This window comes from Meriones unguiculatus, chromosome 12, assembly GCF_030254825.1.
Source record: "Meriones unguiculatus strain TT.TT164.6M chromosome 12, Bangor_MerUng_6.1, whole genome shotgun sequence".
Classification (NCBI taxonomy): domain Eukaryota; kingdom Metazoa; phylum Chordata; class Mammalia; order Rodentia; family Muridae; genus Meriones; species Meriones unguiculatus.
Window position 1 is genome coordinate 20,840,122 of NC_083360.1, and position 14,235 is coordinate 20,854,356.

The 14,235-nt window shown below is 43.5% G+C and overlaps 1 protein-coding gene across 5 annotated transcripts in view; it reads left to right on the forward strand.

Moving 5' to 3' along the window:
- The window catches only part of Prom1 (prominin 1), a 95,492-nt gene that overhangs the window by 75,295 nt on the left and 5,962 nt on the right, over positions 1–14,235 (forward strand). For 4 of the 5 annotated variants that reach the window (XM_060365368.1, XM_021654446.2, XM_060365367.1 and 1 more), the window contains exons 15-25: positions 1,432–1,516; positions 3,160–3,306; positions 3,868–3,939; positions 5,077–5,169; positions 6,796–6,849; positions 9,261–9,341; positions 9,571–9,639; positions 10,903–10,995; positions 13,024–13,139; positions 13,640–13,663; positions 14,064–14,132. In XM_060365368.1, coding sequence (XP_060221351.1) covers positions 1,432–1,516; positions 3,160–3,306; positions 3,868–3,939; positions 5,077–5,169; positions 6,796–6,849; positions 9,261–9,341; positions 9,571–9,639; positions 10,903–10,995; positions 13,024–13,139; positions 13,640–13,663; positions 14,064–14,132 — 903 coding nt within the window. The remainder of the gene's footprint in view (positions 1–1,431; positions 1,517–3,159; positions 3,307–3,867; positions 3,940–5,076; positions 5,170–6,795; positions 6,850–9,260; positions 9,342–9,570; positions 9,640–10,902; positions 10,996–13,023; positions 13,140–13,639; positions 13,664–14,063; positions 14,133–14,235) is intronic. The other variant, XM_021654445.2, reaches the window with a different exon arrangement.

Genomic DNA, 14,235 nt, shown 5'->3' on the forward strand with positions numbered 1-14,235 from the left:
GTTGGGAGGCGGGGGCAGGTGGAGCTCTGTGAGTTTGAGGCCAGCCTGGTCTACAGAGTGAGTTCTAGACAGCCAAGGCTGCAAAGAAGAGACCCTGTCTCAAAAACAAAACAAAAGAGCTAACTGAATACACAGATTTCTCTAATCCTTTTATAACCTTCTTAAATCTTCATTCCTGCAACAGTAACATGGTACAGAATCTTCTCATATGTATCAGACCCTTTACTTTTAAACTTTTCTTTCATTTGCCCTCTCCTCGGTAGTGAGGTGGCTGAGAAAACATTCAAGCAGTCAGCATCCTTCCCATGGAATCATTTTTCCTAAAATGTTCCCTCTTGGGTAGAAGAGCTGGTTACTTTCATGGTCCCCTTTGGATCTTTCTACTTCCATTAGTAAATGAATTTTGATGTACAATGGCCACACGGGCGCACACATAATACGGAGATCCCTCAGTTCCTCAGGACAGAGGTCAGGTCCTTCCTGAATATTGCCAGGTGACCCAGAATTTGAGGTGCTAAAGCAAGACTTCCAGAAGTCACCTAAGTTACAAGGAGGACCCTAGGGAGGATGCTTAATTCTCACTCAGAAAGACAAACAAAATAGACACCGGATGTGGTTAATAGAGGGAACAGGACAGGAGCCTACCATAGATGTCCTCTGAAAAACTCCACCCAGCAGAGGGTCAAAGCAGATGCTGAGACTCACAGGCAAACTTTGGGCAGAGGGCACAGAGTCTTATGGAAGAGGGGAGGAATAGAAAGACCCAGAGAGGATAGGAACTCTAAAAGAAGGCCAACAGAGCCAATAAATCTTGTCCCAGGTCCTCCAGAGACTGATGCACCAACCAAGAATCATGCATGGAGACCAGGCCCCCTGCTCAGATGTAGCTGATAGGCAGCTCAGTCTCCATGTGTGTCACTTAGTAAGGGGACCAGAGGCTGTCTCTGACATGGACTCTGTTGACTGCGCTTCAGTTGCATCCCTTGAGTGAGGTGACATTGCTAGGCCACAGAGGAAGAGAATCCAGGCAGTTCTGAAGAGACTTGATAGTCCAGGTTCAGTTGGTAAGGGAGGAGGGTTCCCATTTTCTGAGGACTAGGGGACAGAGATAGGTGGGAAGGGGGAGGGTGGGACCAGAAGGAGACAAGGGAGGAGGCTATGATTGGGATGTAAAATGAATAAATTAATTTTTAAAAAAGATTTTTTTTCTTTACCTTTAGTCCAGCTTTTAGAGGCAGCCTCTAGTGTGTGATATTTTCTTTCCTCTAAACCTCGGGTGACCGACACTATACTCACTTTCCATCATGCACCTTTGCCAGATGGATAAATGGACCTACTAGCCTGATGGGTGACTAATATCTCTCCTCATCCTTATGGCCAGAGATTGCCATACTGCTGATCTGGTCATGTTTTCTCTCTTTCTTCCCATAGTGATTGCAAAAGTGGTCGAGGTGTGTATGCTACTTTTCGGCTTGAGAATGTCTTCAACATCAGTAACAATTTCAACATTAACAAGGTGAGTCATTTGAGCCAGTCATAAACTTGACCTTGCTTTACTAAACTGAGGTACATTTCTTCCCTGTGGTTAAGGCTGATGTGAAGCCCACAGAAGATAAAACACACCATTTTAAAGTGACATTGAGTAGTTTTTCAATAGGTCCAAAACTCATGTAAACCTTTCAATAAAAGCTCTTCCCAGTAAAAAGCTATAAAGCCATTATGGACCTCTTAGTACCCCTAATGACCTTACATGAGGCCAAATAAGCAAGATGTTGGCCATGACCTTCTCCCTTGGTTCTGGGGGATCTACTCATTCTGGAAGCTGTTTGTAACCCTCACCTTTACCTATTAATTCCCAACCACTTTCTCACCCCCAACCACTTGTCTTCCTTTTCTTCAGGGTTTTTCTAGTAACTATGCAAGACCCTCCAAAGAGGTCTACCATGATAGACTTTTTGGAGAAACCATTAGTTTCATGGAGTAACCATGTTCTATAAAGATAAGCACCCACTCACTTACCAAATGTTGGTCCTTCAAGACCAGTTCCTCTGCCAGTGCCCAGACTTGGGAACCAGGCGTAGAGAAGTATGGTTGCCACTGTCTTCATTAGGACTTATGCACTTCCACCCCAAGTCTCCTGAATGGGTAATATGGTCCCTATCCACCTGTGCCAAGAAGCAGAACAGATGGAATCAAAGGAGTAGAATCACCATCTTACCTGTGCTCCAGCACACACCTTTATTATGTCTTGAGATGCCAAGGAAAGACCACTAGTATGCTCTGGAAGAAGAAAAAGCAATAGTTTCTGCCCCAGTTCTAGAGAGAAATTACTTTAGTTGTTTCCTGCTGGGAGGCCTACTTTGGTCTTCTCAGCTTCCATAATGAGTAGATAGATCCCAATCAAGACCAAGAGAGAAGGTCCTGGCCCACATCTTGCTCACTTTGGTATCATGAAAGGCCATTAGAAGAACAAAGGGGACCATGGATGGCTCTCCAACTTTGCATTGTGGAGACATTTGAAAGGGTTATGGGAGCTTTGTATCCAGCATCTCCCCTAAATATACCCATAAACAAAACATCATTTGTGACAAAGTCCTAAGCAGATTTCTTGCATTCCTTTGCCCAGTAAGCCATGGGCTATTTTTCCTATTCCACACTATGTAACAGTTGAGAAGGGCAGGCACTGTGCGCTGATGAAAACTGCTGATTAGCTGTTAAGACAGCCCCATATCAGCAACCACATTCTCAGCCTCTTTGTCTCCCCAAAGATATTTCCCACGATGTCCTACTGCCAGGTGCTTGCTTGTCCCCTCCCTGGAATGCCAGCCTCCTCTGTCCTTTCAGCCTCTCTATTTGTCATGGCTATATGGGTAGAGGTCATTTCTTCTTTATAGTCCATTTCCACTGAGTCCTCTCAGCCTGGTTTTTCTGATGGAGTTCATGTGGACACTCATGACTCAGCGTCTTCCCTCTGAGGCCTTTAAGATGCAATCTCATGTCACTTGAAGTTCCACCTACAGATCAAATGCTTATGGGGCAGAGAAGGAAGTAATTCAAATCAAAGTATATGCATCTTTTGATCTGATAGTCTCATTCCTCTTGAAGGCGTCGAGCATGTGGCCTTCTTGGAGGATAAAATAATGCTTTCCTTTCACACAGCACACTGGAGACATAAGGAATAAGTTGGAAAACCTGAATGTGAATGTTAGTAGCTTTGAACTGTTGGACGATGCAGGAAGGAAAAGCCTGGAGGACTTTGCATTTTCTGGGATAGATGCAATCAGTTATTCCACATACTTGAAAGAGGTATGAGCCACATGCAGATGCATGGTTTGTGGGAATAAGTTAGAGGATTGCATGTGTGTTTTTATTTTTGTTTATCCCAACTGTGGGTTAACAGAGCATGAAGGCCAGCATCTTTAACGCTGGCAGTTTAGTGGCATTTAGGATATTCATAGATGCCACTTCCAGCCCCAGCTTAGCTTCATCACCTGCAGAAAACACTGCACAGATAAGCAGTTGTTCCCCAGTTTCAAATTCCCGGCAGCCACATCTGTGCTCTATTAGGTATAATCCGTCTAAGTAGAAGCACACACTTTGTGGCTTGATTTCTAGATTCCTCCACTCAGTGTGATTTTAAGATCCATGAATGTTACAGTGTGTATTAGTAGCATTCATTTTTATGGTGAATGGAAATACTACATATAAATAGAAATGCAAGTATTGTCACCTATGCAAGAGTTTTCAGCTTTTTTTTTCCCCTTGCTGGCTGTGGCCCTACCCCCATGCTCAGTATGTTACCTTGTTATGCTGTTCAGGTTTCAAAAGCTCATGCCTTTAAGATTTTTTTTTTTCCCTTCCTGATAGGCTGAGAAACCTCCTACCCAAGTGGATCTTCTGACATTTGCCTCTTCTCTAGAAGCAAAAGCAAACCAGTTGGTGAGTTCCAGTAGTCCGGTTAAATGCTGTTGTAGTTGGAGCAGCAAATGTCAACACCATTGTTTGGGAAGCTGCAAAGAGGCTCCTGTCACCATGGCCTGATTGTGTTTCACAGCACCTCACAGCATTAGAGGCTCCATTGGCAGCTGTCCCTGTTTGGGCCAGAAGGCTGAAAAGCTTTAGTTTTGTATGTGCCTTCATAGGTCATCATCTACACTTCAAAAACACATACACACACACGTTCTCATACATAACATACATACATGCACAGACATACACAGACATATATACCTCCAAACACACACAGACATGTACACATGGGGACACACACAGATATACACATATATACACACACACAGCATGCAGACATACATGCCTATGCATACATACATACATACATAAATGCATACAGATATATAGACACACACAGAGAAACACTGGCACATACTTACGTATGCACACACACGCTTTTCTTGCATTGTAAAGAGTAACTTTGCTTCACCAACAGTATGCATGTAAGATTGGGCAGAGGCTTCATCGTAGCCCGTAGGCCTTCCTACTGTCAGTTCTTCTGCATGACCCAACTGTTTCCCTCTAACAAACAGCAGACCGATGACAAGGACTCTGGGTTCCAGATGAAGACCCAGGCTTAAACCCCGGCTCAGTCTCTTCCTAATGCTAGTAGCTTAAGCAGGTTTTTTACTCACCTGTGCCTTATTTTCCCCATCTGTATAATGGAGGCCGTAATTATAACCCCCTCTTACAGGACTGCTAAAGTCCACGTACTGACCATCATTTAAGTGTGAATTAACCTGAGTCACCCTCAGTTGAGCCTTGGTTTTTCTCAACTGTGAAACAGGAAAACTGAGTGGCTGTATAATTTTGGAGGCAGAAAAAAAGAAACCACAGCATCTTATGTTTAGGACGCACTTAGGAGGGTGAAGTTTTGCAGAGTCCACGGCTTTGTAGTTTGAAGCAGTTTATCTATGTGTTTGTCTTCCCGCTAGCCACAGTGCCTAGCCACGTCATGATTGTCTTAAGAGAGGTTCCTGTGGTTGTGTAATGTCTTCTGGTGTCCTTTATGGCTAAAGGGTCTGTTTTGTGGTATTGATCCTTATGTGTATTCTTTTTTTGTAGCCTGAAGGAAACGTGAAACAGGCCTGGAAAATGGATGTAGAGAATATTAGAGCCATCCACCAGCACCAAGTACTTCCTCTGCAGCAATTATTGGTAACAGTCTACAACCTGTGGCATTTGGTGGTAGCCTGAGCGAAATCCAGCACCTGCTTAGCTAGTTCACTTACCGATAGCCTAGAGAAACACACTCATTTGATGGAGGGCCCATCCATCCCCTCAGCCTCAGCCTCCGATATGGAGCTGGACTTTTAAAAAACACAACCTCAAGTCATGCCTTCCTTCGCTAGGCTTCCCTCTCTCTCTTCTGTGAGACTGTGAGCAGTGAGGTTAGCCTCACACCTGCCTCCAGCACCTCGCTCTAGCTGGTACTCCTCCTGGGTAATGTGACTGTGCTCTGGCCTCATGCTGACACATTCTCCAATTCTTTTCTCCAGACTCTGCTTATAAATATGTGAGGGTGAGGTTAAGTATTTCGGTTCCCTTTAGCTGTGTTGGCTCCCTCTGTGGTTCTCTTTCTCCTCTGTTCTATCTCCACCTTTTTGTTCCCTCACTTTTAATGTAACAGATGTAGTTTGCAGTTTGGAATTACACAGACCTGGTTTCACACCCCTCTTTTGTCCATCTAAAACATAGTGATTTCCCAATGTCCCCATCAAACAATAAAGTTTCAAATAATAGAAGTGAAGAGAATGATGGGATATTAGCGTGGCTTCTATGTTGCCATCACTTGATTCATGGAGATGGAGGACCTCGACCTCGACTTCTCACCTTGGGGACTTAGAAACCAGAAGAATCAATGATATTCTTGCTCTTGGGCCTGCTTGCAGCTGTCAAAAGGGAGGACTGTGTGGCAAATGGGTCTCCTAGGTCAGCTGCTCCCATTTGCAGATGTACACAAACTCCATTCTGCCCTACCTAGAAACTTGTGGATCTAATTTTCACTCTAGTTGTCTCTCTGTCTTCTCTTCCTTGCTTCCTGGTTGCTAGAGTTGCACAGAATTTTCCCACTGGCTTCATATTTGCTGTGTACTGGCTCAATACAATTCTGTTTTTTTGTGTACCCAGAAGCTTGTCAACATAGTAATCATACTCACGCGTCCTTTGCATTTCCCTTCAATGCTTTTCTTCAAGAAATCAGGACACCCTGATCTTTTCAGAGCTAGCACAACCTGGCCATAGATCGATCATCCAAACCAGGGGATGGCAAACTGGCCCTTATCAAGCACAGCCTGGTCCAATCCAGTCTACTGCCAGTCTTTTTTTTTTTTTTTTAATAAACTTTTACTTGGACACAGCCATTGCAACCCCTATTAGAAAACCATCTATGGCTGCTATTGGCCATAAAAATAGACTATGGCCCCTAAAACCTGAAGTATTTGGCCTTTTACAGATTAAGTTTGCTTCCTTAATCTAAGCCATTTTAAATCTCTCTTAACAGTGTTCTCCCACTGGTTAAACCTGTCTTGAAGGAGTTCCTGCACACTATGTGTGATTTGCAGCCCTTAAAGCCTTGAAGACTGTGAACCTATTCCTCTGCTATAGGTTTTCTTACACATGAATGGTTGTTGCTCATGTTTACTGTACTTTCTAGAAGGTAGCCATTACTCTGTACAGTCAGATTTGATGTCTGTATTGGGAAAGGGGCTGACAGAAGGTCTGCGGTCTTGATGCTTTGGATAAGAATTTTGATTCTTTTTTTTTTTTAATGTTCTCTACCAGAATACTTTAAAACAAAGAGTCCAGACACTTGAGCACAAGAGTGATAAGTTGCTGGTAAGAGTTTTGATTTTCTTTCATGGGGTTTTGGTATCAAATACCACACTTGAATTTCAGAAGTATTGGTTTTCATGAGTACTTTAAGTTAAATAGACGTGTCAGGAGTATTTTGAATACCCAATTAAAATATCAAACTTGGTTTTCCCATGGCTTCCCTTCTTCCAAGTGTTTCTGTTAAGGCAAGTTTCAGGCTGCCTGGTCTTGCTGTGTAGGAGGCTAGCTGAAGCATGGTTACTGTTATAAAGACTGGGCTGAATATCAGTGGTAATCATCTCACCATTCACCACACATACTCTCCATCACTGCTGGGCATTTCACAGGCTTTTCTACTTGCCTTCCCCTTAGAAGACTCAGCCTGGAAGAGCTGCCTCTTGTCGCAGCTGGTGAGGAAATGGCAGTAGGTAGACAGGGAGAGTGCTGGAACAGTAAATGAGAGATTACATCTGATCCACAAGCATGCAGAGAGAGAGGGAGAAAGAGGGAGGGAAGAAGGAAAAGGGAAAGAGACTGAGTGAGAACAGCACATCTTTCTAAACCTTCCACCGCCAGTGGCACACCATCTACAACAAGGCCACACCTCCTAATCCTTCCCAAACAGTTCCATCAAGTAGAGACCGCATTTGTAAATATATGAGCCTATGGAGGTGCCATTCTCATTAAGTATTCAGATGATACCCACAGACTTTAAGGGGAGTCAATTCATTTATCTTGCGCAACGAGCAAAAGCAGGGATTGTCTTTAAGCAGTTGCTCGGGAGACTGCCACTTGCCTTACATTACATTAGCTGAAACAGGCTACTTGGCCACATCCATTGTTCTCATCATGAGATGGAGAGGCACCGTTCTGCTGCAGTATGCGGAGGCTATGCCTTCCAAGACACCTCACAAATACTCAGGTCCGCTACCTCAGTTGCACGGTATGAGTGCTGTATGTTCTGAAACCATCTCCAGGTTACTGGCAATACCCAGTGCGGTAGAAATGTGATGGAAATAGCTGCTTGCTGTCCTGTATTGTCTAGAAAAAACTGGTCAGAAAAATCTTTACACATTCAGCAAACCTCTCCCTTTCTCAACACAAAATGTTAATTGAATCCCGATTCAAAACTCGCAGATTAGAGGAGCGACCATATACCAGCCTACACCTGGGAAACCTTGCGAAAAGGCACCAGGTTCACCACCCCACCACAAGCAGTGCCCCGAAACAGAAACTGGTCCCTGAGGCTGTGTTGTATTCATCGTATACACAAAATCAGAAATAAGGGTCTTCATGAACTGGAAAGACTGTTCATAAGAGCTTCGGGATGTGAATCCCACAGTTAAAAGAAATGCTTCTTCTGCTTCTTTCAATGAGCCCAATCCTGTGACACAGTCCCTCTGAAAACTAGTTGGTTGGCTCTGCTCCAGGGCCATTTCGTACATGCGTGTCCCATGCCAAGGGGATCTAATGACATACTGATGAGCTCACGGCCCTTGCTGGCTCTCTCTACACATTCATGATGAGGCCTGCAGTTCCATGTTGCCCTCCTAAGGTGACCCAGCCTAGGACCTAGTGGAACTCTGTTCTCATCTACTGGCCCAGCTGTGTTTCCCTAGACCTCTGTTCAAAAGGAACCTCTTTTCCTTGTGTGTAACAAGCTGTCACATGGGTTTGCAGTGGCTGAATTTTGGTGTGATGTTTTGGTGGGTGGAGGCTTTAGAGATTTAAAAAAAAAAAAAAAGAAAGAAAAAACTAGCTAGCCAAGTAACTTTGAAGGAGGCCAGTTGTCTCCTCCAAAGGAAGCTCAACAGTGCCCTCCTTCTAGCCATGTGAATTCACAAGCAACCAGGGGATTCCCATCCAGGACCTACTGGGCATGTAGCCCCAGAGTGTGTCCTCTCTGAGGTCATCTCCTCCTCTTCTCCTGAGAGGGGTGAGCCAGGTCTTGATGTTATATGCCCTAATCACTTGACAGTTGGCTCCCGTCAATAAGAGTTCTGCGTCTGTGGGTTGGTTCAAACAGTTATATATTGAAGAGAAGACCTTGGGATTTAGCTCAATGATAAAATGCTGTGTAGTAAACACTGGCCATGGGTTCAATCCCAGTACTAACAAAAGAAAAGAAAATATTTGGAGGAGGGGTAGTCTTTATGTCTTCAACAAACTTGTACAGATCCCTGTTTTGTTATTCGCACACACAGTGTTGTGTGTCAGCTATGGACGTGACAGGTACATTGTTCTAGATACTAATGCAAACAAGCAGACGGGTTATATGACAGTCTCCGTCCATTTTATAGAGAGGACTCCAGGGCCTGCATATTTTGAGCATGGGGAGTGGGGATCCTGAAATCAGTGTCCCCTGGGGACTCTAACTGATTTGCAAATTGCCTAACTGATTCTATTGTTCCTCTCCCAATTATTGCGTTTTCCAGGAGAGAGTGAACAAAATCCTCCAGTCTTTGGATTCTGCTCAGAATTTCATCACCAAAAACATTTCTTCCATCGTTATGGAAGTAAGTTTTCTTTTCTTAAACAAGTGTGTATATATAAAGTGCACTCCTAACCATAACACTATTTCTTTGTTAACTGTGATTTTGCTACTGTTATGAATTATAATGTATGCATAGCTGAGATGCAGGGTATCTGATATATAGCCCCCCTCCCCAAATGTCGCAACCTACAGGATGAGAACCACTTCTCCAGCGGTTTTCATAATGGTCTTACTCTTTGATGTCTTTCCAGGAAACAAAGAAGTTTGGGAAAATAATAGCAGACTACTTTGAACATTATCTGCAGTGGGTCATATATGCTGTGAGTAGCTTTGCCTTTTGTGAACATAAAGGGTGCCACGTCCGAGGAGAGTCATTTTACAGTATAAACATCTGAAGGATGTTAAGGTCTCAGTAATGGAGACAAATGGAAGTGTGTACCTGGACCTGGTGTTCCAGATCCTCTACATCTTGTACTGAGAAATGAGGAAATGAGTAGCCAAGTAGCGAGGATTCTATTCAGTGGCACAGTGAGAGCACAAATCAGATATGCTGCAAGGAAGCTGCAGGCTTTCTAGGGTAAGGTGCTTAAGGTCAGCTGGTTACTGGTTGGGGCTTCCTTGTATGCGGTCCTCAGAAGGAAGGGTTAGTTGCCAGGGGTGGGATGGGTGTCGGTTTCTGTTTTGATTGAAGGCTTGGGTTATGTAAGTCTTCATTCATTTCACATGTCCATTCCCAGGATGTGTTTGATTTTAATCATATACATGCCCGGCTATGTACAGGTGTAAGAAGGTAGGTAAGGGTTTTCCCGAAATGTTTGCTCAGAGAACACAGTTTGCTGTACTGTGCATATTCCGAAAATCAGCTCAGTCTGGGTTCTCATTTCTCCGCCACTCCAGGAAGTCCCAGGGTATGTTCTAGGACATTTTTGAATGGATACAGAGAGTTACATAGAGGTTGCTATAATGTAATAACATATTGTGTTTTGGGGTGTGTGTGCAGCTCAACTTGATGCAGTTTGGGGGCCCCAGGTAGCTAAATGCATGGTTAGGAAAGGGGTAAAGTTAGGAAAGTATACATCTCAAGCCAAAGAGAGTCCTATATTGCCACGATTTCTTATATTTGCCTACCTCAAGAGGATTTGGAAATAAGGGGAACCAGGACCTTTGAGGGGGCAGCCTCCCCATGGGGGAGAACACCTCACTCACCCTTTAGTTCCCTGACCCCTTTGCTCACCTTTGCTATATGGCTTCTTTCATTTGTTGCCCACTCATTCTTCAGATAGCAGTCCACCGCAGGACTAGGCTGGGCATGTATACTGATTGGTTCTCCCAGCAGTTCTGGGCGATGGGCCTTAGTATTCCAGAAACAGATGAGGACACCTGCGGCTGAGGGAAGGAAGGGTCTTGCTGTAAACATATGCAATTGTACCAGCGGTAGAACTCCTCCGTGCTCATCAACTGTCAGCTCCATGGCTTCCAGGACCTGAAGATGCTCCTGTGAACCAGCCAGGGGTCATGACTTATGACATGAATTTTTGTGAGCTTGGCTCAGAGAAGACTTGCCTGTGTTTCTCATCCCACAGATCACAGAGAAGATGACACCCTGCAAGCCCTTGGCCACCGCAATGGACTCTGCTGTTAATGGCATTCTGTGTCACTATTTTGCTGATCCTCTGGTAAGAACTTCATCTTTCAAAAAGAGAAGACATATTAACTAAACACGCCCCCTGCCCCCCCAATATTGTGTTATAGTAGTTTTCTGCATTTTCAACCTTGTTCAGAGAGTTTACAGCTTCATGACAAAACTTCCTTTTCTGAATACTAGGAAACAGAGAGCTGCTACCATGATCCTCCCTTTTCCCACACCCAGTCACTCTGATCACCTTCCTTTTCCCAACCAGTTTCTCTTGACCTAATGGTCCTCACTAGGGTTGTTAACAGGAACATGGGTGAAGGACTGTTTAGAGAGTATGGTACCTTTACTAGTAGTGTACCACCAAAGACATTTTTTTCTTCCCCCATCAACTATTAACGTCCTATAAATTCCCAGGGAATCCTAGACTTCCTGAACCCTACCCTCTTTGTGACAGGATGTTGATGGACCCAACATCGGGGAACCACAGCCGCTCTTTGTTCAAGAGTGCAGCAACCATGTCATACATGGAAGTCAGCATTCGATAGCACCCCCCATCATTAGCTCTTCCATTCTGTATTCACCTTCCTCTGATGTGTCCTGAGCCTTGCCCGGGCTGATATAGAGGCAGCATTTATGGACAGACGTTCAAAAGTAACATTGTGATGACATCTGCAGTTACCGTTGTTCAATTAAAAGAAGCCTCTCTGACCAGAACTGACAATAGTGCCAACCAGTGGGCATACATGTAATTATTTGGAAGGTAATTTTATAGGCATATCATATTCTTTCACCATCCTTACAGCAGTAGCTTCCTCGTTTGGACTTACAACCCCCTAGGCAGTCTTTGACTAAATTGACAGTACCAGATATGAATAAGCTTCTGGGGAGCACACTTTAAATCCAGTTGAAAATAGATTGCTTGCTCCCACCACAGAGTTGCCACTATGTGACCAATGGGCACATCTCCCCTGGCCCATAGACAGTGCTGCATACAGCAGCCTGCAGTGTCTTCTGGCTCTATGAGAGCTCTTTAGCAGAGGGGAAGCTTCTAGTCTATTCTAGTCTGATTTCTCTGCATCCTATAAGAAAAGTACGTAGTATCTTCAGCCATAGAGTCTTACCATTTAGTCTGGTTTGCACACAACAGCAATGGCAGTTGCCTGTATTGTTTTAGAGGTCTCAGGAGCTTCTCTGACCAACTGGTCACAGGGAGATATCCCAGCGCTGGCGCTGACATTTCATCAATAATTCCGGGTTTTGAGTGTAGCCTTATCTACCCATCCATGCAGGGAACTCCCATTCAAACTCTTAAAAATACATTTTGAATTTGAGTGACCAAATAAATATTAAGTTTCCTCTCGGTTTTTTCACACATCTTTAACTTCAATTGGCCCTTCCCCAACTCCCTCGCTTCTATTTTCAAGAAGGCATATTCCAAGATTAAGTGTGAGAGCTCATTTCTACATATTGGCAATAAGTTTTTTTTTTCTTTAATGTAGACATTGCTTTTTGAGAAAACATGGTTCAATTTAGTCTGTAGTCAGCCTGCTGCAGGGATTAAAGGCGGTACTGTTTTTTTGGTTTTTTTGGTTTTTTTTTTTTTTTTGAGACCTGGTGTGTAATGAGTGCCACTGATATCGATGCTAAAGTAAATTTACCATGTTAACATTGAACTACATGGAAAGGCATTTGAACCTGAGCGTTCAGACTGACAGCTGTCTTGGTTAGACAGGCTGTTTCACAAAGATACACCATGTGGTGTTTGATTAGGTGCTTTTTGACCGATTTAGACCAAATCATAGTTCTATGCCTAGATGCTTCTGTTCCTCTTTTACAAAATAAACCCAATCTCCAGATCAGCTCATATTTCAGAAAGACTGTCTGGGTTTCAATAATGTATTGCACTCTATGATGGCTGACTCCTGACAGGTTCACAACTGATTTTGAGAACAAAATCAAAACCTTTAAAAATTGCGCAAAGAAGTCTCCCACTAGCAAAGGTCCTTTCCTATTATCTAACGTCAAGAATTTTAATTCTCCTAATTTGTTGTTGTTTTTTAATCCCCAGAATTTGTTCTGGTTCGGCACAGGAGAAGCTACCGTGCTCTTACTTCCTGCTGTAATCATCGCTGTCAAGCTAGCCAAGTACTATCGCAGGATGGATTCAGAGGACATATATGATGAGTGAGTGTGGGGTTTCTTCAGGACCAGGCTTTTCCATGTGGCACTGTCCTCCTAGAGCCACCAAAGTCAAGTTCTCATGAGAACAAACTTACTTGTGCTGAAGTACTGGGTTGTCCCTTTTCCACCATTTTTGTTGTTTTTCTTGTTGCTGTTCTTGGGCTTTGTTTTTAACCAATCTTATGATTCTGTCTTTTTCTTCTTCTTTAATCTCAGCTTCCTTAACCAGTGTTCTTCTTATTCCAGCTCGTCTGTCTCGGGGACGTGGCATTTCACTTTGTGATAAGTGTCATTACTACTTTTCACTGGCTCTTGCCTGCCCTTTGCTCTGTGTCTGGTGAACATGCATGCTTCCTTTCACTTCTCATCTTCTCTCATTGTCTCTGGAATCTGAGCTGTTAGCACTTACTGCAGTGAAAGAACTGGGAGGGTACTATTGATCATGAGCCTTACTAGTGACAAAACCAGTAAATAACCCTATCTCCCCCTTTTATATTTTGTAGTGTTGAGACTGTACCCATGAAAAAGTAAGCCCTTTTATCAACTATCTTCACAGATGGGATGGGGGAGGGTTCTATTACATGGTAGACCTTTAGTTAAATTAATAATATGACAAAAGAGCACCAGATAAATCTGGGTAAACATGAATCATGACAGCTCTTAAAGGGTTGGTACATAGAAGATGCTTACAAACTGCTTGTTGAGTGAATGAACATTATTACATGTATTGACCTATAAAGCCACTTTTTCTCTCTGTGGCTTTGCAAGAGGGAAGATGTAAATACAAGACTCCCTCAAACCTTCTTTGCAGACTTAAAAATTTGTGATGCATGTTTTGTAACCTTTACACTATCTTTGTGATCCATAACGTAAATATTTCATCCTAGAGGTAACTTGGTGTTTCTGGTCTATTTATTTTTGTTGCAGTTTGGAAAACGGTAGTAATGGTTATCATAAAGATCATTTATATGGTGTTCACAACCCTGTTATGACAAGGTAAAACAAAGCCTGAAGTGCATGCCTAGCCTGTGGTGAGCCTTTTTCTCTCTCCTATCCTTGACACCAAGACTTCTGCATGCTCTTGATGCCCTTCCGTTTC